This window comes from Mustela lutreola, chromosome 3 (assembly GCF_030435805.1).
Source record: "Mustela lutreola isolate mMusLut2 chromosome 3, mMusLut2.pri, whole genome shotgun sequence".
Classification (NCBI taxonomy): domain Eukaryota; kingdom Metazoa; phylum Chordata; class Mammalia; order Carnivora; family Mustelidae; genus Mustela; species Mustela lutreola.
In genome coordinates, this window is record NC_081292.1 from 178,105,157 (window position 1) to 178,129,207 (window position 24,051).

General features: G+C 45.6%; 1 protein-coding gene across 1 annotated transcript in view; it reads left to right on the plus strand.

Moving 5' to 3' along the window:
- The window catches only part of SERPINE2 (serpin family E member 2), a 61,428-nt gene that overhangs the window by 30,621 nt on the left and 6,756 nt on the right, over positions 1-24,051 (plus strand). Inside the window, exons 2-5 of the mRNA XM_059167897.1 lie at positions 4,804-5,084; positions 7,870-8,097; positions 14,107-14,304; positions 22,620-22,818. Of these exons, the coding sequence (XP_059023880.1) occupies positions 4,826-5,084; positions 7,870-8,097; positions 14,107-14,304; positions 22,620-22,818 (884 nt within the window). The 5' untranslated portion in view covers positions 4,804-4,825. The remainder of the gene's footprint in view (positions 1-4,803; positions 5,085-7,869; positions 8,098-14,106; positions 14,305-22,619; positions 22,819-24,051) is intronic.

A 24,051-nucleotide genomic window follows, 5' to 3' on the forward strand; every position in this document is an offset into this window, starting at 1 on the left:
TGAGTTGATCATTAATTTTTTTTAAGATTTTATTTATTTGACAGACAGAGATTACAATCAGGCAGAGAGAGGAAGGGAAGCAGGCTCCCTGCTGAGCAGAGAGCTCCATGCGGGGCTCGATCCCTTGACCCTGGGATCATGACCCAGGCCAAAGGCAGAGGCTTTAACCCACTGAGCCACCCAGGTGCCCCAAGTTGATCATTATTTTATAAAGGATGGTGGGTACTGGGGATTTATGTTTTTTTTCATATATGTAAAATCTTTTATGACATAAAGATTTTGATACATAGATTTTATGAAATATACCACTTGAAACATTTTAGAGAATGAGAAGGGATGGAATATTTGCCAATTTAGTAGACAGTCCTGGGTCCTCCTAAAACAGATGTGAATCATCAGAGGAGTCCTCCAGCGTTCCCCCCCCCCAAAAGTGTTCACATACATCTTATTTGTTACACTAAATAGAGCTGACAGCCTACTATTTATCAGCTGACCAGTATCACTTTATCTATCTTTTGCTCATGTCTTATATGTAAAATAGATTTTATTTTGTAAAAAAGACAATTAGGTTGAACATAAGCGACATCTTTTGTGACCTGCTGGATTAATGTGCCATTGTTGGATCAGTTAGCACCGATTCAGTGCAGGAGTCTGGTCACAAGCTTGCACAACCGGGAGAGGTGATGTGAGTGGTGGCAACGGTGGACAAGGTGCCTGGGAGTGGAGGAAGCTTGCATCACAGCCCCAAGCGGTGGTTTGGTTGCTGTGCAAGGCGTCTGCCCTAGGAAGGAGAGCCCAGGGTTACCAAGGTCCCACTTGTTTTCATTTTTCCTGAGAATAACTCCAAATCTAGATCACATGTAACATCTTCCAAATTGTAGCTGCTTAAAATATTCTTAGAGTGCCTTTTATTCCAAACCAAACACGTGGGCATTGAGCAGCTGGGTTAGTCCCATGCGTCAACCTCTGATTCAGTGACTACCAGTGATAAGGCCCTAAAGAAATCCCCATAGCCACTAGGGTTTTAGAGTCCCAGGGCCCTACTTTCTGTGAGCTTCCAGTTTAGTTGGGAGGGAGAAGCACACTTGAAAAACAAGATGGAAGGTACAGTTAGGAGATACTGTGGAAATTCCGAGAAGCGGGTAAATAGAAGCAGCCTCCCACAGGCTGTGGACGGAGTTGGGGGACCACAGGCTGTCACCGGGTGGCGAGATAGGGACAGAACCAAAGACCAAGAGACCCAGGCCTAGACCCTTTAAGAAGACAGTTGGCAGGTTTCACAGACCAGTGACTCTCCATAATCTGCCCATGAAAAATTTTTCAGGCCAGGATAATGTCCTGAACCGTCGGGTGAGCGCAGGCAGCAAATAACTGAACGCATACCCTGAAATTCAGCGGAGGGTTTGAGGATTTGAGCCGCAAATTTGAGCATCGCCTGTGTGGACGTGACCGTTGAAGGGATGGCGTCTGTGGAGGGCGTGTTTCTCTAATGTCTGCCCTTGGGAAGGGAGACGGTGCTCAACGTTAAGGATATGCTCTGGATCTGGCATTTGTAAAACCACCAACTCTGGCATTTACTACTCTGAATCTCACTTGAAGCTCAGAGCCATGCCTAGTTCCTGCCCAGACATCCCCCACACTGGAAAGGAAAGGCTTGGAGTAGGAGACACTGGCGGTACCCGGGGAAAGAGAATCCCGCATTTGAAAGGTTATGCCTGTGGTGACAGCTTTATTTATAGGTTTATGATCTCCCTCCAGTGATGGCCTCCACCAGAGTCTTGGAGTGTGTGTGTGTGTGTGTGTTTTACTGTTATGAAAAGATTATTCAAGAAATGGAAACATTTAAACAGATTTATGATCTTCCGTACTAATGCTCTACATTTGGGCAACAGCTTTATTTCTTCTCTCTTATTTGAAAGTTTCAAGTGTAATTTCTCCTAAAAATAAACAGGAGGTTACTATGTTCTTCCCATAATGAGAATCTCCTCATCGTAGAGAGTAAGCATTTTAGAGCCTGATTAACTCCAGCAGATACTTCATGTAAATGAGTGTCTATTTGGATATGAATATGTATCAGTTAAGAATTTCATAAGCCAAAGTAATTTATGCATCAGCACCCGCTCTCCTGGCTACTGAACTTTGGAGAGGAGCGAAAGCTTAGTCTCAGACATGTACATAAGCCAGGTGGGCCTAAACGAGGGAACGTTTAGCCTAGGAAACTGAGGCCAAGAAGAAGTTATGCCCAGAACATCAATCAAAAATAGCTCCGATTCCAAGTTCTGCACAGCTCTGACACTGTCCCGGTGCACTGTTAGGAAACTGCACATAGACCTCTCTCAAAAAACTTCCCAAATCTAAGAATCCAAGAAAAACACCCAAGGCAGTCTTCCCCCACTTCATAATGAAACTGTTCTTTTAGCAAAAAAAAAGTCCTAACGAAGCAAAATTCTGCTAAATAAGATGGCTCTTTATTTGCGAGACGATCTTTGCTGACTCTGAGAGGTTGGCACTGTTAAATGTTTCTCTTGCTGATCCCCTCTGCCTCTTTCATAGTTGTCTACACAAACCTTTAGCATGTGGGTGTATCAGCTTGAAGCAATCAGAGGCAAAACCAGTTTGATGTCCTTTCTGAGTGTGCACATTCAAATATTTTATTCAAACAGTTGCTAATCCAAGAGGATTGCTTTGGGAGGCTTGGGGAGTAGAGAGCAGGCATACGGGATACTGTCGGAATGGACTCTAATGCGAGAATCAACAATTCAGATTGATGAAGAGCTGGCACTTGTGACCGGACTTGACCATTTGTAACAAAGATTGTGCACATTGTTTTAGACTTATGGCTTTGTGGCATAGTAAGTTTTAAAGAGGAAATTTATTTCCAGAGGGAAGGAAGGCTAATTTTTAGATGAAATGAGTAAAGCCTTCACAGTCAGCCTTTGGAAGCTCTCCAATGTCCAGGAGACTGAAAGAAACTCAGGGGATTGTCATGGTATTAGAGACAGTCCTAGGTGCCAAAGTCAAAATAGGCCACGCTGGCCATAGGGGAAAGCCCCAAGCAGGAGCGTATGTAGGTCACTTGCATGTTTTGAATTTAGACAGACTGTCTTAACACAATTAATGATTTGACAAGTAAGTCCTGGAGAAGCTCTGTATGTTCTGAATTTTTTTTTTAAATGTGGTTGTTTCACAACATATGAGAAAATTGCAACATCACCTTGAATGATGGTCTTAGTGATACGCCTTGTGGCCCTGGGGTGGGGTGGGGGGCGCAGTGGGGCTCTGCACTGAAAATGTTTGAAGCTCACTGTGCAGCTGAGGACTAAACTCAATCACTTTCTCTGCCACGCTCAATAAACATTATTTTGATGCAGTTAAAAAATAATTAACAAAAACCGAAAATATATAAGCCATCAGGCTTAATCCCACATGTATTTATTGAACCTCTACTATGACCTGGAGTGGGAAGCAGGACAGATGCATAGAAAGGTAAAGACAAGGAAAGCCAATTTTACCTAATGCTCCTGGTACCCTTTTCTTTGGAGCACAGACACCTACTTTCCCTGGACTCTGGGTCCCCCATTTCCTAAGAGGCTCCCCTCTTTCGTTTTCTTTGAAGACACTATGGGTCTCCCACTTGTACATGCGCACTCCTCTGGGAACTTGTGCTTCGCAAAGTTCGGGTCTCCAAGGGAGGAACCAAATTAGCCCCGTCAGGAATTCTGCTTTTGTTTTGCTGACTGCCTCCTTTAAGCTCTTATTTAATGAAAGTATTTGCTTTTCTGTAAATACATGTAAATTTCCTACCTCTTACTTGTCACAGCCAAAGGAAGCTCAGTAAGTGGTAATCAAGGAAGAAAGCATATTTCAGACAAATCACTGTAATTGAGAAGTACCATTCTCACAATTGACAAATTGACCAATTGTTCTGCCCTAGTGTAGATTTAAGGATACCATTTAAGTTTATTTTAATTAACAAGCCCTCAATTAAGAAAGTAATGTGCTTATAATAAAAAAAAAAAATTGAGGACAACAGGTTTTAAGATAGTCATAGCGACCCGAGGGATTCACTCTCTTTTTTTTTTTTAAAAAAACCTTCCTGTGGTTTCTTGTGACCCTTAGAAGAAAATCCAAGGACCATATACACTGGGGTATCTGGGCCTTAGGGGTCTGGGCCCTTCTTCCTCTTCATGTCCTCCCCCAACTCCCTCCTTGGTGGCCACATGCTGGGGGGTGGGGGGATGCTTCTTTGTCATTCAGGACTCATCCCGTGTTCCCATGGCCGGGATGTCTTCCCTGACCTGCTCTTCCTCACGTCCCTGCCTTGTCCTTCATTTGAAGGCACAGTGTTCTATCGCCGTGGCCTTGATCCCTCCCTGAAGTTACTTTATTGCTGACTGGCTGATTTTCTGTCTCCCTTCTACAGTGTAAACTCTGTTACAGGAAGGCAGGGGTCTTGCCCATCTATTTATAATTGTATGCCCAGCGCTTCGAAAAGGGCCTGGCACACCCTAGTTCTCCATAAATACTACTTCCGTTGGATGAAGGGTAGTTGTTAAGTTTGAATGGGGTCTGGCGTGTAGTTGGGAGCCTACTACATGGAGGGTCCCTTCCTCTTCCTCACCCAGCCCCCTAACAAAATATGGCAAAAACTGATTTAATCTATGCTATTCTATTTTAAATAAATTAACAGGACACTCAGTTATACTGAGTACAGTGAATCATACCTAGATTGAATATAAAGTAGTCCCCGCAAAGGTGTTCATGAAGAATTCACATATTTTTTTTTTTAATCTGCTTTTTCAGGTCGCCCTTGCCGAAAGGAACCATGAATTGGCATTTTCCTTTCTTCCTTGTGGCCACAGTGACGTTGCCCAATGTGTGCTCCCAGTTCAACCCCCTGTCTCTGGAGGAACTGGGCTCCAACACAGGAATCCAGGTTTTCAATCAGATCGTCAGATCCCGGCCTCATGACAACGTGGTCGTGTCCCCCCACGGGATTGCGTCCATCCTGGGGATGCTTCAGCTGGGAGCTGATGGCAGGACCAAGAAGCAGCTCACCACAGTGATGAGATACAGCGTGAATGGTGCGTGCCCTGTGGGCTCTGGCCGCTGGGGCCTGGGGCGAGTTCTGCTTCCGGAGGGTTCTCTCTGGTGCCATTCTGGCACCCAGGACCAACGTGGCTGTCCTGGAAGTCAGGAGGCCTGGATTCTGGGCTCTGTTCTATAGCCTTGGAGCTTTGGGTCAGTCACTTGGTCTTGCTACACCCCCTCACTCATCTCTAAAAAGAAAGCTTCCCATCTGCCCCACCTCCGTGGTGCATCATGGTTGTGAACACACTTTTTTTAAAGTTGGGAACTGGGGAGTTGGGTGGGTGGGTGTGGCCATGGACGGCAACACAGGGGAGCCTCCGTCCTGTGTCTTTTTTTTTTTTCAAGTTTTTTTTTTTTTTAACTTTATTTATTTACTTGAGGGGAGGGGGGGAGAAGCAGACCCCTCCTGAGCCAGGGAGTCTGATGTGGGACTCGATCCTGGGACTCCAGGATCATGACCTGAGGTGAAGGCTGATGCTTAACTGACTGAGCCACCCAGATGCCCCTCCGTCCTGTATCTTAACTATGCTGGTCACCACATGAATCTGTGTAGGTGAGAAAAGTGCAGAGAGACACGCATATGCACACACACGCACACACACACACGAATCCCTGTAAAAGGCATGCATTGTCTTTGAGTACTGTGAACTGTACCAGTGGCAGTCTCCAGGTCGTGTGCTGTAGTCCTACACAGTGTTACCACTGGGGAAACCGAGCGAAAGGCACAGGGGGCCACCCTGTATATTGTTTTGCAACTTCCTGTGAATCTATCATTATTTCAAAATAAAAAGCTAAAAAAAAATTTTTCTTTTTTTGAAGTCAGGCCCATTGGAGAAGGTTTGAATTGTTGTTTTGAATGATCTGCATACACTTCAAAGTCTCCATCTCCTAGCACTGGTGCCTCGTGGCTCTAGCTCAGGTTTCGTCCCCCAGCACCCACCTTGCACCGACCGGCCTCTTGTGCGTGGGCCGTGCTGAGGGAGAAGAACCTTGAGCACTGTGGGCCTGGCAAGTTCCTCTGCACCTCTTGAGTCTTTGCTGCTTTTTTTGAAAATGAGGGACTTACTCTTTCCATGTTCCTCCACTCTTGCTAGCCTCATAAAGTTCTAAGAATCTTGACTGCATTGATGCCTTCGGCTGGAAGAGGAAGATGAGAGGGGCGGGCAGGGGTTCAAGAACTCTGTGCCTCGCTCCATGCCCTTCAGTGGCTGTGTTCAGTGTCACCTCCCAAGCTGCCAACCAAATGCATAAGCATCGCACTCTGTTTACACGGCCTTCAGTTTCACATGAGTCTGCAGTTGGATCACCCATCAGAAGCGTGGAAGGACTCCGTACTTGAACACACCGTTCTGCCCCTTGCCTGGACGCTCGGAAAACAGTTGGTGATTTGTAGCTTGAAAGTGAATCACTGCTAGGATTTACAGCCCTTCCCAGCGCCATCCAGACCCTGTCAGCCAGTACGGTTCCAGCTCAGCAACTGGACTCTTGTTTCACACTGAGCCACACTCATGCAAAGCGATATTTCTAAAATTTTTGGCAGTGTTGCCTTTGGGTGGCTTCCTTCCCCTGCCCCTATGTTCTCCTGAGTTATTGGCCGTTGTGTTGTGGAATGGGGCTGCAGGGAGCTCAGGGGAGCCCAAGTGGCTTCTCAGGCCTTCTGAGAACTCAGGATAGCGATGCTCTTACTGAGGGCAGAGGCAGAACTGTCTGGGGCAGGGGAGGAAGAACTACGCCACTCTTTCCCTGGCGGGAGACCAAGGCATGTGGAGGAGGAGATGGTGTGGCCAAAAGGGACAGGTGCTGGGTCTTGGCCTCTGCTGTTCCCTTACTGATAAAGGGGACCTGCCCCACAGGACAGCATGAAAGTGGGGTCATGAGAAGCCAAACAAAGGGCCAAAGGGTCACCTCCCTGGGCCCCATGGCCAGCTCACCGTGCCCTTATTGAATGGGTCTGGAGAAGAGACACGGCGTGTGCCAGGTCGACTCTCCAGGAGACCATCACCATGACCCCTGCAGGCTGTTTTAGGACAGTGTCATTTTGAAAGGACCCCAAGCGAGGAACCCAAGAATCTGCAATTCGAGCTCACTACAGAAACACATTTCATACTTACAATTTATTTTCCTCTTCATGTTCTAAAACCAAATGGAGCATGTATGAATGGCTCGTATAAAATAAAGCTACAGTGCCATAAAATTAATCCCCATGCTTTTTGAGCTTGAGATCAGGTAAAAATCACACTGTTCTTGGATGGCGGCACCTGGTAATTTTTTATGGTCTTTCTAATGCTCATTTTATTCATTTTTTTTTTTCCAAAATAGAAAAAAAAAGAAATCGCAGTGTTAAATCTTTGGCAGGAAAGAGCACCAAAGATTGTTAAGAAAGAAAAAGAATGAATTAGGAAGATTCCTTGGATTTATTCCACCATGGCTATGTAAGAAAGCACTTGCCAGTGTTCCTAGTGACCTGGCACCAAGAAAGTTTCCCAGGAGGAAGAGTTCTATGTGGGGAAGATGTTGACGTGCCTTGAATATCCTGTTTTGGTGCTAAAAGCACCACAGATTTTTAAGAACTACTAATAATTTTACTTAATTTTACCATTTACCCCCTTCCGCCTTCTTAACACAAGGCCACTGAGGAAGCACAACACTTGGTCTCTCTCACGCTTACCTCGTCTATACTGTTCTGATTTGCCATCCTAAGAAAGATATTTTTAAAAAATATATAGCTTTTCTGAATTCTCGCTAAAATATTGCTGCATCTTTCCATTTCTCCTCTAGGAGTCGGTAAAGTGTTAAAGAAGATCAACAAGGCCATCAGCTCCAAGAAGAATAAGGACCTTGTGACCGTGGCCAATGCAGTGTTCGTGAAGAACGGCTTCAAGATGGAGGTGCCTTTTGTCACCCGGAACAAAGACGTGTTTCAGTGTGAAGTCCAGAACGTGAGCTTTGAGGATCCAGCCTCCGCCTGTGATTCCATCAACATGTGGGTTAAGAACGAAACCAGGGGTGAGTGGCCCTGGTTCCCCGGGCACGGTTTTGTACTATCTTGTATTTTGTGAATGGAAACACGAGGGGGACTCTGAGGTTCTAATGGGTCCCATGGCCATTCCATGGTGAAAGGCCTGGACTCAAGGAGGTTTCATGACTCCGTCCATATTCCTTCCCCTTTTTTAAAATTTATTTTGTATTTATTTATTTTTTAATTTTTTAAAAAGATTTTATTTATTTATTTGAGAGAGAGAGCATGAGCATGACGGAAGAGAGGTCAGAGGGAGAAGCAGACTCCCTGCTGAGCAGGGAGCCCGATGTGGGACTCAGGCCCCGGACTCCAGGATCATGACCTGAGGCAAAGGCTGTCGCTTAACTAACTGAGCCACCCAGGTGCCCTTCCTTCCCTTTTCTTGCCACCACCACTCCCTGTGCTGTTCCGGACTATTCCCCCTGCGGCCCTGGCAACAGAGTAGAATTCAGCCGCGCTGACTCTTCCCCGCCCTCGCTACATCTCCTCCCTGGAGGCCTTGCCTGCAGGCCCAGGCCCGCTCTGAAGGTTCAGCTGCTCAGTCCTTCCCACATGCGCCTCTGCGACTGCCCCTTTCCCCCTGCGAGATTCGGGATCGGTCTCCCTCCTTGCTTTCCTTCCTTCTTGCTGGCATCCCCTCGGGGAAGGAGGTGCCTCCTCTGGGCTTACAATGGGCATGTGATTATGCGTGGTCTGTGCCCCTCTATGATGGCGCTTTCCACGCCGCTTCGTGATTACGCGTTTACACGCCTTTCTCTTCTCATTAGACCGAGGAGATGTCTAACGTGGGTGTTTTAAAACCTGTTAATTTGTAAACTGGAGGTCTATGTGGAAATGTTCTGGACTACGGATGGGTCCAGAACAATGGAGGAAAGGGAAGACTGCAGATATAGACCCGGGAAACTTGTTTTGTAGGAGGTTGAGTTTAGGGCACAAGAAGAGACCCAAAGACTCCATTGGGACCCAAGGACAGAACATGAGGAAACTGGCTTTTCGGGTTGTATGTTTCCAAGCGTGGTTCCGGGGGCGCCTGCATCAGGATTATCCAGGGCATTTGTTCTGAATGCAGATCCCTGGACCCCTCCTGTATCGAATCTCTGAAGGAGGGGGCCTGGCTTTCTGCATGGAAACGCATGCTCGCCCAGTCTGCCTCCGCCCCCCGACCCTCCAGCAGACTTGTAGACGCAAGTGTCCAAGAGCATGTGGCAGACTAGTGCAGAGGTGGACCAGGAGGGCCAGGGAGGGCAGAAGGGAGCCAGAACGGCATTCCTTCTCCACAGGGTCTTGGACAGCGCGATCTGGGCTTCCTTCCTAAAACCACAGAACGATCAGGAGACCTCCAAGTGTGAAGGGTTTAGTGGTTCTTTCTGGGCCTAGAGCCCTAAGAACAAGAGGTCCCTGGTGCTCAGAGCTAGATGGCTGGTTGACGGTGGTGTGTCAGTGCTCCCTGCTAGCCTTCTTTCCCAGTGTGCTGGGAATAGTCAGTCATGCTTGTGTGCACATGACAACACTCAAACTGCCTGGACACACACTGACTCGGTTGCTTACTGCCTCTGGGGAAGGGGGGAGTGTGGTAAGACTTGGGCATGCTTTTCAACCCTACAGGCCCACTCCCGTCTTTATAAACAAAGATTTTATATTTTATAAGATTATAATATAATTATATTTTATAAGATTATCTTTTATAATCTTTTTGTAAGATTTTATAAGATTATATTTTATAAGATTTTATAAACAAAGATTTTACTACTCGCTCTGCCGTCCTGAAGTGAAATCCATGGCTCACGTAACCTGTGCACACGTACACAAAATTTTTATTCTTTTTAAAAAATTTTTTCAATTCTTAAAGATTTTATTTATTTATTAGAAAGAGTGCATGGACACATGAATGGCGGGGGGCAGAGAGACAAACAGGCTCCCCGATGAGCAGGGAGCCTAATGTGGGACTCAATCCCACGAGCTTGGGATCATGACCTAAGCTGAAGGCAGACACTTAACTGAGCCCCCCCCAGCCACCCCCGAAGTACACAAAATTCTTAAAAATTAGTATATGCTGAACTGTAATACAAGGGAAAACAAAACTAATTTATGTATGTAGTTCAGTAGGTAAACCCTTGGGCACCAGCTGCACCTGAGAACATAATAAAGCCGTCATATTCTTAGAATAATTGTGAACTGACAGCTACAAAAACAGATGGAGGCAGCTTTGTCATGCCAGTAACACGAAAACCACAAGCTGCCTTCCGCTTTCTCTGAAGCACTTTTTTCTAAAACGGTGCAAAATTCTTGGTAAATTTCAGAATAAAATAAGAAGAGTCTCCACTTGATATGCCCGGCAGTCACACACCTAGAAAATTCCCTGTACGTTAAGAACATGCCCCCAAACAGGTAACTTTGTGTTTACATGGAGGAGAGAGCGAGGTTCTGGGCTCCGGGGGTGCAAAGCCAGTGTGACGCTAGTGTGAGTAAGCCGCACAGCAAGCAGGACACTTCTTTAGTGCATGGGACCATTTGGAGCATCGCAGGACAGGTAGCTTCTTGGGCCACCTGCCACGCAGCTGACAACTCCCCCACAAGGTCCCATGTTGCCCCCTTGGAGCGATCAGCCCCACTGAGGGGCACTTACCTATCTGGCAGAGCCCACGAGGACCCTGGAGATCCAGCAGTCCACATTTGGAAGACTGCCCAGTCCCCTTCCTGCCCCTCCGGAGGGGGAGAGCCAGACCCCATGTGATGGGGTGATGATGGCCCCGCCGGGGCTGCCCTGCCTGCACCTCCACCTCCGCTGCTCCTTCCCCTACTCTATGCTCCAGCCATGTGAGCTTCCTCCCTGTCCCTCCAGCTCACCGGGCTCTCTCCTGTCACAGCTGGCTACGGGCTTGCCTTTCTTCCTCCCTCCCCTTGCTAATGCCTGTTTATTTCCCCACCCGCACAGGAACGGCATCATCAGTTAAAAGTACAGGTGCTAAGTTTGAATCTCAGTTCTGCTGCTTCCTAGCCGTGTAACCTGGGGCAAGGTCCCTAACCTCCCTGTGCCCCAGAGTCCTCACCTGTAAAGTGGAGATATGACAGTGGCATCTACTAAAAGTTATAACAACATTAAGGTTTTTATGGAAATGTAAATAATATGCATAAAGCATTTAGCAAAGTGCATAGCGCTTAATAAATGTTCAACAAGCATGAGCTGGTTTTTTTTTTAATTTTTAAACAATTTTTTAATTAACATATAGTGTATTATTAGCCCCAGGGGTACAGGTCTGTGAATCGTCAGGCTTACACACTTCACAGCACTCACCATATCACATACCCTCCCCAATGTCCATAACCCCACCACCCTCTCCCTACCCCCCCCCCCACAACCCTCAGTTTTGTTTCTTGAGATTAAGAGTCTCTTATGGTTTGTCTCCCTCCTGGTCCCATCTTGTTTCATTTTTTCCTTCCCTACCCCTGAAACCTCCCACTATGCCTCTCAAATTCTTCCTATCAGGGAGATCATATGATAATTATCTTTCTCTGATGGACTTACTTTGGCGTGAGCTGTTTTTATAGCTATCAGGGCAAGTAATACTTCAGGGAACCCATCCATCCCTGACCCCACCGACCAGATCGGATCCCTCTCTTATTTGCCCTCGCATCTTCGAGTACTTCTGCTTCAAGGTCGTTATTACTATTGCATACACTTTCCTAAGTCATTTATGCCAACCTCCCCCTCTCTCTTGTCCATAGCTTTCTGAGGGTGGCCCTCATTTTTTTTGTTCATTTTCTTGCCTAGAAGAGTACTTGGCACATGGTAGGTAGGTATCCAAGAATGGATGGTGGGGTGGTGGTCGGATGGATGGGTGGGAAGGAGGTGGGTAGGTGAATGCACGTCTACTGCACAGCTCTGTACGTAGTTCTTGATGACAGGGCCTCCAAGTGCTTCACTGCTTCTAAACCATGCATTTCTTTTTATCATTTCTCGTTATTTCTTCATCCCCTTTATTATATCTTGATCCTGACAGTGTCAATCAGAGGCCTGATCTACCACAACAGAAAGGAGTCTGTGGAGACAATAAGCGTCTTTTTAGACACTTAGACACTTACTGAGCACTGACGGTGCACTCAACACAGAGAGAGACTTGACCTTCAGAAAGTGAATGACAGGGTCCTTGTTCTTGTGCAGTTTATGGTCCAGGTGGAAGAGAGAGACACATTAGATGGGTCTAAAACCACACGTATAATGGTGGTGCTGAGTGTTGAGCTTTATGGAAACTTCCAGGAGTTTGGGAGGAGGGTCTGAGGAGGTTTATTATAGATACAGAGTGGACCTGTGTCTTAAAGGCACCTAGGGGTTGGATTGGGTGATGTTTCCAGCAAAGATAAGACACAACCTCCACTGTCGGGAGCCAACTGTGAGGAATTTGCCATGGCTGAAGCACACAGGACACGGGCTGTCCTTTCCTAGAATGATGGCCATTTAAGCTTGGGGATTTTCCTTCCGACCCTGACGGTGGCATTGGTGCCCCCTTGTGTAAGTAAGGAGTAGTGATGAAGCTCTTCCTGAGGACACTGGAGTCTGGGCAACCTCTGGGTGTGCGTCTTGACTGGACCATGACGTAGGCAAACGTTTGTTTATTGGACATCAACTTCTTGAACATCATCTAAAGGGACTCAAAGCCCTCGCACCTGAATTCAGCAGTCTTGCTTCTTCAGAAACTATTGATTGTACTCTAACCATTTAAAGAATTACAACTTAACGTTTATATTACGGCACCATGATTTTCGTTTTTCAATGCTGGGGTCAAAAGCTATATAGTTAAACTAATTTTTAGTTCAATTAATTAGTAAGCTAATTTTTTATCACTTTGGGTATTAGTAATCCCTCGTTTAACACATATAGAGCTGAATCTTCAAAGACCGAGCAAAAGGAACCTTAATGAAAACCCAAACCTTCAAGCACAGGTTGCATTTGAGAAAGGTCTTCGTGGCCTCAGAGAATGTTCTGAGACTGTCACAATTGTTTGCTCCTTCACTCCTGATACAAACAAGATGGACCATTCTTGACATTTTGTGGAGCGAATGTCCCTTCAACTCCGGAGGGCTTCTAGGACAGACCCCATTTCTTTTTATCTCTATAATATTACACCTAGCTCGATCCCTAAGTCATAAATGTATACACCAGTTTTTGGTTCCAGCCCTTCAGTAAGTAGCTGTGAGGCCTTGTGGTACCAGGAATGCCAAGCAAATGCCCGACATTTCTAAAACCTTCAGAGAAATTAAACATTTATCCTTGATAAAATTGCGCAGGCCAAAGAGCTTCATTTTTGCCCAGGATTAAATCCACTCGGTGGTTGAAACAGCAACTGCATCTCTCGTGCTGATGGCAAACCCTCCTTGGGAGTTGCACCTGTCAGTTATTAGCAGCGATAGGGAAATTCATTAATTCATTAATTAAGTATAGCTTATTTAGATGAGTAAGATTTTCTAAAACATGGGGTTTGCAGGCAATGAGTTATAAAATAATTTCTTTTTTGTTTTATTTCTTTTAAGATTTTATTTATTTATTTGTCAGAGAGAGTGTGAGCACAAGCAAGGGGAGTGGCTGACAGGAAGAAGCAGGCTCCCCACTGAGCAGGGAGCTCAATGCAGGACTCAGTCCCCGGACCTTGGGATCATGACCTGAGCAGAAGGCAGATGCTTAATTGACTGAGCCACACCCAGACATTCCAGTTATAAAAATACTTTGATGAAAATTCTGGTAACCCTCAAATAGAGGCTGTCTAAAGTCCTTTTTGGATTCTCTGATTTTATCTTTAATTTCTCAGCTTTCATTTTTTAGTGAGGAAAAAAAAAAATGAGAAAGGACCAAAAGGGTGTTATAAACAGTTCCCTTTCAGTCTTTTAAAAATTTTTTTCATTTTTTTTTTTTTTTAACTGTCTGCGCTCAACACTGCCTTTCGCCCTCCAGTGGACTGCCAATACTGAGATCTTCCTGTGCTTGTTCTGCGACCCTTTAGGTATGATCGACAGCCTGCTCTCCCCAGATCTCATCGATGGTGCGCTCACCAGACTCGTCCTGGTCAATGCCGTGTATTTTAAGGGTTTGTGGAAATCACGGTTCCAACCCGAGAACACGAAGAAACGTACGTTTGTGGCAGCCGATGGGAAGTCGTATCAAGTGCCCATGCTAGCCCAGCTCTCTGTGTTCCGATGCGGTAAGTGTCCGCGTGACCGTGCGCCCCGCCAGCACCTTCACTTCATCCAGGCACAGAACTGACTGATTTTTTTTTAAAAAAAAAAGCTCAGAAGAGAGGAGGGCAGGACTTTTTTTAAAGCTGCAAAGTTTTGTATCGTTCACAGAGGTTATGTATTAATGTATAACATATAGGCTTTTAGGTTGACATTTAAAGACAGAGGACAGCTCATAAAATATGAAATATAAACGGGCATTAAGCCTACAAAAGCCTCATCAAATCATCATTAGCTACCTTACATTACCAAATTAAAAATAAAAGTAAAAATTTGATTTCCTTTCCACTTACCAATTTGCAAACATTACAAAGATCGACAAAGCCCAGTTGTAGCTCTGGTGGGGGCTGGGGGAGATGTCGGTACCCCGATTGTGGCGGGCAGAAGAAGCTGTGGGATGGGGACTTCCTAGGAGCCCATGTAGTGATCCCACACCAAGGAACGTAAGCTCTGAAGATCCTCTCACCCTAGCAAATAAATAAAACCCAGATACGTATGTATAGTGGAACATATGTGATAAATAGATTAAGATTTACATAAGTAGAAAGATGATACAATATGCGGTTGATTTCAGAAAACAAGTTCTAGAACAGCAGATGCTGATTCATCTCATTTACGTAAAATACTTTTATATATTCCTCCATCTGTAGAGACACGTCTTGGAGGATGTTCAATAAAATGTGAACAGTGGTACTACTTCAAATGATTACTTTTCTTTGTTTGAATCTGCAAGTCTTTTAAAACAAGCCTGTGTCAGTTTCACGACCCAGGAAACAGTGACCAGCCCCTGCTGTCATTACCACAGCATTGACACACGAAGTCTGGTGATTCTTTTTTTAATCCTGATTTCATGGAAGCATTTGTCGTCCAATTTAAACTGATCTTTTTCCTCTGTAAGTTAGCCTTTGTGTCTCTCATCAGAACCTGAACACATGGGCCCCGAGTATGACCTTTGCATATTTGGTCGCTGAAAGCATCCGGTGCTGCTCGGGGTCCGCCATCTGCGTAATTGTCTAAGTGAAGGAATGGCTCCCGAGAAGGGAACAGGAACAAAGTCCCTTTCCTTCTTGCTTATCTTTCGTGAAGCTTCTAGATGAATTTTTGTCATTCCCTCAAATGTTTTCTTTTTTAGAAGATAATTTTTATTTAAAAGCCCTGCAGGAAGATAACACGCTCAGCAAGTGAGAATAATAAAAGGCTCTTTCTGCCCAAAAGTCATCCCCTCTTTCTCGTGGTAGCCCAGCCCTCCCTACTCCCTACTGGTGTTGCCGGGAAGACCTCACTGGAACGCCAGCAAAGCCACCAGCTTGTATCGGAAGCAAAGCCGTTTTATTTTAGGTCAATCTTTATACACGTTATCTGTTCTAATAAAAAGGCTAAAAGTGAAAGGCCTTCAATGATTGTATGTTTCTGTTGCTGAAAAATAAATATCAGTCGTGAAAGATTAAAACACAGGGATCCTGTAGCCATATGAAAGACACATGAAACACTAATATGTTTGTTTTTACAGGAATGGAACATGTTTTCTTCATTATATAATATGTTCCTAGAGAGGCAGTTACATATCCGGGTAGCCTCTCCATTAAGAACGGATCGGTCTGAGAGTGTGTGTATATGACAGACAGTAATGCACAAATGCATTCTCGCTGTCAAGGATTCTAACCGTATAGAACCACAGTAAGCTGGTGCCTTCTCTCCGCCTCGCGAGAGTCATGCCTTCCCTTCCCTGTCCTCTTCCCCCCTGTTCTGAGGCCCCAGGAGGCTGCCCCGGGGCTCTCCTGCCTCCCCTTGCGTTGGCTGTGAGGTTAAACTGGCAGGTGGTAGGGTTGCAGGAGGAGAGGGTTTGGGGCATTGACTTCCAGGCCCTCCTTGTGGTCCCCAGGGCGGCCGCTCCCCTGTAAGAAAGGTCTCTACTCCTGTCAGCGGGTGTGGCCAAGAGCGCGTTCTCTCTGGGTCACCATGCTGCCCTCCCGCTCCCCAGCCTACGTTTGGTAATGTTTGTAGCCCAAGATACTATCTGGAATGGCTTCTCTGTTCTCTGCCCATGCTTTGTAAATACTCCCGTCATTAAACTCCTTTTCAGGGGCGCCTGGGTGGCTCAGCGGGTTAAAGCCTCTGCCTTCGGCCCAGGTCATGATCCCAGGGTCCTGGGATCGAGCCCTGCATCGGGCTCTCTGCTCAGTGCAGAGCCTGCTTCTCTCTCTCTCTCTCTCTCTCTCTCTCTCTCTGCCTGCCTCTCTGCCTACTTGTGTTCTCTGTCAAATAAATAAATAAAATCTTTAAAAAAAAAAAAAAAAACTCCTTTTCAGGGACCCAGTGATCTTGTCTCTTCCTCTCGGACCCTTACTGATCCGCACTGAATTCAGAGCAGAAGGAAACCCGCTTCTCTGCAGCATTCTCGCTCCCTCACAGTAAACGCTGTGGACAGCCGCCGTCCTCCCTGCCCTCCTCCCTGTGCCTCTCACGGGGGTTTGCTGAGTAACCGGGAAGTGGAACCCAGTCTCTTCCTGGGCCATGTGACAGAGCACACGGGGGTCCTATGTTCCCTGGTTTCCCTCTTGGGCCAGCACAGCTGCTTCTCGGGGTGACACAGGGCAGACTTGTCACATCTGTGAAGACAGCACAGCAGCTACTTGTTTTCGTGACTACAGACCACTTAGCTGGCCACCCCTTGCTGCCTGTCACCAGTCCGGCTGGCACGACCAGCCAGTGCTCAGAGATGGGCCATTGCCGCTGAGCTCAGAGACTGCCCTGCGTACTCACATGACCTCTGCAAACCACCCCCCTCCCCTGCTCCCCTTCCCCATCGCAGGTGTTCTGGGTCTCACCACACCCCCTCCATCACTTTGTAGAAACATTGGTAGTCCATGTATCGGTCCTCTGGACCGTCCGCCCAAGACGCCATCAAGATCTCTGAGAAGATTCACTTCGTAACATTAAGAAGAGAGGGTGGAAAATGAAAGATGAGGGGACCCCTTCTGACTATATCCCACAGAGTAGAAGCACATTAAGGATAAACACTCTTCTAATTAAAAAAAAAAAGTTCTTGAAATCTTTTTTTTTTAGAAGAAGTGTATTTCATGCTCATTGCAAAAATCTATAAATAAAACTGCAATGAGGCAAAAAATAAATGTTCTCCTATAATCCCATTTCCCAGCGTAAGAACCCCTTTAGTGGTAGGTGTATTATTTAAGGCCTTTTCTAGAGATACAGAAAGTATGTTTATGAAACTTTTTTTGCATAATAGGATTATACTGTAATTTCTATTCTATAATCTGCTTTATACATTAGATAGTATATTGTGGAAAACTTTATGTTAATTCACATAGCTTTACTTGATCCTTTAATCAGCTGTATAATATTCCATGGCATAAATGTATTATACTATTCTATGGATATTAGTATTGTATATATTATTACCTTTTCCTGTAGTAAACACTTCAGCAAGAATTTTTGTACTTAGCAACTGTCAGAATTTATAAAGGTACTTTCCTTGGATAGGAATTGCTGAATCAAAAGTTGTTGTAATTTTTTTGATTTATGGCTATGAATTTAGACATTAAAGACTTCATCTTGAAAAAAAAAAAAGACCACAAAGATTTCCAAATATATACGTATATATGTGTATATATATAAATATATTTGAATATACAGTATATTTCCCATTTTCACCCTCCTCTAAGCTTCCAACTCATACCTACCTATTCACCTTACCTCTCTACCTGGCTGTCTATTAAGTTTTAGTTCCATAGATGAAACATATTATTGTCCTCCCCCATCTGGTTCTCCCTCCACGTTCGTTAGCTCAGCAAGTGTCACCTGCACTTACCTAGTTGCTTAAACCACACTTTCTTCCCCATTAATTCTCCCCAGACCCCCTTTGCATTTCAGCTAGAGTATGGACCACGCTGCATTCAGTGGTTCTGATTTTTGCTTTCAGATCTGTATTTCAGTTTCCTCTGAAGTAGAGCTGAAATAGTTCCCCAAGAGCACAGGAAATCCATAAAGCTGCTTATAGTGGAAGGTAATTGGAGGGATTTTCATCTATAAAGTTTTCCTGATATTCAATATTTAAAATATTCTCTCTGAGTTTAGAGGCCAAGAGGAGTTCTAACATTTCAAGCAAGCCTAGTTACTTCCTCCCTTGTAGGATTTAAAGAAGGGATCAGAGTCTTTTGGGGGTTTTCCAGAATATCTGGATCATCCCCAAAATACCATTTACAGAAAGTTATAAATCTCTATGTTTTTAATACTTGGTTCTTCGTTACTTCTCATTAAAGGTTTTGTTGATCCCCATTCATCGAAGAGAGAAGATTGCTCTTCCCTTCTAATCTGTTTCCTCCTTTCCAGCATGAATGAACCTGCTTCATTCACATTTTTCTACACTCCAGCATCATTAGAGAACACTCCATCTACTTCCCAGATGTTAAAGCACAGAGAGCCTGGCCGGGACTTTTTAACAGAAAGGCTCTGGGACAAAGACAAGCTGCCTGCTAGGACACAAAGCTCCAGCTCCCCTTCCTTGCTTGATTCCTTCTGGCCTGGAGCTGCGCCCACTGCAGTCGCTGTGGTTGCTCTTGGTGGACTGAGGCTGCATTTCAGCTTTTTGGGCAGTGACCGAGCACTCAACAAGAAATGCATTTTATAAAGCTCCTTCCATCAGTAGATGAAAGTTTTTACTGGGTACAAGCAAGCCTGTGTGCTCAGCGCTGTGCTGCGTGTATCATCGGGTTGAATCTTCCCAGCGATCCTATAAACCAGGCACTGCTATCCCATTTTACAGATAAACTAAGATTGGCATTAAGCCACATGCCCAAGATGCAGAGCTAGTGTGTCAGAAGAGCCAGGATTTGAATCCAGATTCTAGACCTCCAGATTTCATGTGTTTAACCTCAGCCCTTGTTCTCCCTAAGACGATGCTGAGAAAGCAGTCTTGGAGTGATCAGGGTAGGAGAGGAGAGGTGTTAATTTGTCCCCTACCTCCTCAAGCCACCAAGCAAAGATTAGCATGGAAGGGGTGTGTGCAGAGAGGCATCTGTGATCAGAAGCAGAAGCAGGGCCAGGGAGAAAGGAGTCATTGGGTGGACGTGAGTGCCCGGGTACAGAATGCTTAGGGGTTATTCACAGAACTGATCAGTCACTGGTGTATCCAGTGGAGGGCGCTTGGGTGGCTCAGTCGGTTAAGCATCTGCCTTCAGCTCAGGTCATGATCCTGGGGTCCTGGGATGGAGGCTGCTTCTCCCTCTGCCCCTTTCCCCTGCTCATGATCTCTCTCTCTCTCACTCTTTCTCTCACTCTCTCATAAATAAATAACATCTTAAAAACAAAACACGTATCCAGTGGAGGCTGGATTCACTGGTGGAGGTAGAAGCCGTCTCCCCGCTGGAAAAACACACCCCAGCTCATAATTTTTCTTTATTCGTGCGTGACCCTGATTCTTCTTATCAGAACAGTAAATGTTTCTAGAAGTGGTTAGCGGATGCCTCCAGGTCCTTACTTCATGCCCTGAAGCGATCATTAACTGCTCCCCAAACCGCACACTTTCTAGAAGAGCTCTGCCAGATCAGGGCTTCGTATTTTCTTTGAAGATTAAAGGGCTCATTAGGAAATGGTGGTTTTTTTCTGACTCTCCCATTGATTTTCCAGGTTCTGTCGAGACCATTTTATTACTCAAGGTAAAAGGAAAGTTAAAGAATCCCATCTCTGGTTCTTAGGTAGCCCAGAGACAGAACTGGCCTTGAGTGACAGTTCCCGGGCATCCGGAGCCAGACAGGTTGCTGAACGACCCCGCCGGCAAATGCAGCAGGATGGGCAGGGGATATCCTGAGCACCTCCCGAATTGCCCACAGTTTTCTTCCTGAAGGAGAAACTTGAATGTCATCCTGTCATGTCACATATTCTAATAGCTTTGCTATGCTTTATCATATTTTATAGCTAAAAGTGTTCGTTATGTAACAAAGACAAAGAAAGTTCGAGGTCTCTCCCTTTCTCCTGCCCTTCCAGCCCCCTCCTGTGGAGAACTGGCTTATTGAAGTTCCCTGTCTCACACTCGGTGACTGGCAGAGTTCGTCCCCAGAGAAAAGACAAGTGAAAATCATGAGAGAAACTCTCTTTTCTCTTTTTCTTAAATGCATTATTCTTCTGGGTCATCTAGAGCCGGGGGAGGAGGTGGAGGGCCCCCGTGTTCAGTGGGCATCGGCCATGGGCCCGGCCCTGCCAAGCGCCTTACATATTTTTTCTCATTTAATCATCACGGCGACCCTATGAGGGACGTACTTTTAATGCCCCTGATAGCGCCACTCTCCATAGTAAGTGGCATGCAGAGGTTAAGTGCCTCACCAAGGTCACTCCGTTCTTAAAAAGTCTGAAGTGCTTAATAAACCATTTCAGAGATCCGCCAGAAATCTAGAAATGCTGGCTTTCCATTCACATAGTTAATTTTAATGAGTCTCTCATTACATGCCTGATGTAAAGGTTTCATGGGATCCTAAGGCATGTTCCATGGGAGGTTCTTTCCTGGGGAGTCAGTGGCCTCCGTGGGCCCCGGGCCCCTGAGCTGGGCTTCCAGCTGGTGCCTTCCTGAGCTCAGTAACACCAGCTCCCATCAGTCAGTGCGCAGCTGTGCTGCTCAGCTGCTGAATGTTTTGAATGTTTTACATGGGATGAAAGGGTTCTCGGATCAAATGAGTTCAGGAAACCTGGGGATAGACAAACAGCTTTCCTTCAGAACCGTCTCAGAGCCTTGACAGCACTGGTATATATTACGAATCTGCAAGAAGAATCAATCCAGTGTTTCCTAAACTCACTGGGGCATGGAATCTGTTTGTCTCCTGGGCGACATGCAGGTCTCCTGGGCATCTGTTCTCCAGACAGCCGCCATTTTGAGAAGTGCAGGTCTAAATCGTTGTCAGGTTTTTAATTAGGAAGTACAGATACCATAAGGTATCTAAAAGCCGTAAGGATGGTTAGTGGAGTGGGTGAAGTGTGAGGAGGGACTGGGGTAGTGGACCCAGAAGGTCATTGTTGGCGTTAGACATACTGAATCCAAGTCCTGGTGTTCCACTTCTTAGCCCACGTGTCTCTAGGCAAGTTACTTACTTTCTCTAATTGTAGCCTCCTGGTCTATGAAATAGGACTGCTTTATTTTATGCCAAGTATTAGAAGTCAGACTGATTGGCCAGGGGAACGAGACTGAAACAAGTTAAAGTTATGCTAAGCTTTATCCTATGCTAACCTGACCGGCCAGGGCCGTCTCCAAAGAGAGCAACCACCCCCAGCTTCCAGGCTTAAGAATTGACTGACCGACCGGTCAGGGCCGCCTCCAAAGACAGCGACCCCTCCCAGCCTCACAGACTAACTTTTATAGAGTAAAAGCCTGGCCACACATAGGTGGCCAATGAGATTGTAACATTGCATAGTCATGTTAGGCCACACGCAGGTAGCTAATCGAATTATAATTTACCCTTTAGTAGCTGTTTGAACTAACCTATTACTCTGGTCAGAATTGGCGATCAAGTTTGGCGCCCAAAAGGCGGGGATTTACATTCTTTGGTGGTTAGGGAGAGAGTATGTCTGCTTTACTGATTGGATGTTTTCACCTGGCCCAACTCCTCCTTGTATTCTGGGCTCTGTTATTAGGAACTGGCCGACCATATTTTACTGGTTTCTCAGACTTGTTTCTAAGTAAGTTCCTCTGTGGGGGGTGGGGCAGGGTCAGTTTAAGTTTTACTGCACAAACAACAAAATGGCTTTTAACCAAGATGGAGTCGCTCTGGCTAAATAGGCCCTTATAATACTACTTCGTGGGGCGCTGCAGCTTCTGAATGTGTTGAAATGGTTGGGGTGGGCCCTAAACAATGGAGCCGTTCATCCCTTTCTCCTCTCTTCACATGCTCACATAGGCTCAGCCAAAAGAGCAATTCTCAGGCAGCTCAAATTCATTCCTTTATTCACATGATAAGGGCCAGCTTCTTGCAAAGCACTGTATTCTAAGTGCCTCATGATCTCGTTCAATTCAACTCAACAGAATTAATGTTATTTTAGTGACGCCAAAGGCATTTTGTTAAGACATGTCTAAATTGAAGAAAGAATTCTTTACCAGGGAAAGAAGAAATAATTGTCTTTATCTTTGTCCTTTTAAAGAAACTATATTTAGAAAAGAGAAGTTTTCAAACTGAATTGACCTCTTCCCTCTGAAGCTACTACCCATGTGGTCAGCAAACATTCAGGCCACTTCTAGAAGTCATCAGGGATACCCTGAACCTGCCTCTGATTTCTTTAGGGTCTACAAGCACCCCCAATGATTTATGGTACAACTTCATCGAACTGCCCTACCACGGGGAAAGCATCAGCATGCTGATCGCCTTGCCAACCGAGAGCTCTACCCCGTTGTCGGCCATCATCCCTCACATCAGCACCAAGACCATAGACAGCTGGATGAGCACCATGGTGCCCAAGAGGGTGCAGGTCATCTTGCCCAAGTAAGTGGTCCCTCTCCCTGAAGGGAAGACATTGGGAGTACTCCGTCCCTGGAGCGGTTGTGTCAAATACCAGACAGCATGAAGCTAGGAAATGGCACAGCCTAAATCCTAAAGCCTGATTTACTTTTCAGAAGTTGCATGGTGGAAATACAAGGCTCTGCTTTTGCGGAAGCTTCCCCATGCCCCCTCCAGTTCCTGTGCCTCTCATGCGGCAGGATAATGATCATCAGGAGGGGAGCAAAGGAGGCAGCCTCACCTCTGAGTCTCCAGAAGACCTCAAGCTCCTTAGTACCATTTTGAGGGCTTTTAACTTACTTAATTTTGTCCAAAAGACTGAAAAACACATGTATAACCATACAGGAAAGGTTGGTCGTGTTTTGATAAGGAGTTTCATTTTAGTCTTTTTAAGTTTTAGCTGGAAGTTCCTGAAGACCAAGGTCCAAAAGCTAGGGGGTAAGGAAACGTTTTGAAACCATCCAGGCAGAATTCTTACATTAGTATCACACATTGGCAGTTCTTTCTTGCACCGTCCTCCCAAATTCTGCCTGAATCCCAAATTTCTAACAGGTGAGAGAATGCCTTATACCCAGACCTGTGAAAGAGGCAGTGAACCTCCCTTGTCTGTGATCGTGCCACCAGTTCCCGGAGCTTTTTTAGCAGCCATGTCTCAGAGGGGGAACGACACCTTCCAGTTCTAATAGCTTTTACTTCTCTGGTCACTGAGTTAAGGATAATCCAAGGAGTCCATTCATAATAAGTATTAGTAATCCTCCTAAGAATTTTTTTAATGTGAAGGGTGCCTCTATGTAGGCAGTGCTTGCTATAAATGAGTAAGGTTTATGACATTATAGGTAGAGCACAATTATAATGGTAAATTATCATTAGAGCCCATCTGTGATGAAAATCTGCTCGCCTACCCTGATTGCTCTTCCACCACATGGGAGAAAGCCTAAAAAAAAAAAAAAAACCTTCCTCTGATGATAGATTTATAGTTGATATTTACGTAAGTGTGACTCTAAGGCCAGACAGGTCGCAAGAAACTCTTGTGACACCCAAATAGAATGCATTGTCACCAATTCCTGTTGTTAGTTCGTATTTTCCTAGTAAAACGCTTTCAGAATCCCATCAAGAAGGAGCAGGAATGTGTCTCCTCTCTTTCGACCATCCCCAGTGCGGCAGCCACCATGATGTTTGGTTGGTTGGAAATGGGGAAAACCTGTAGATAATCCTGTC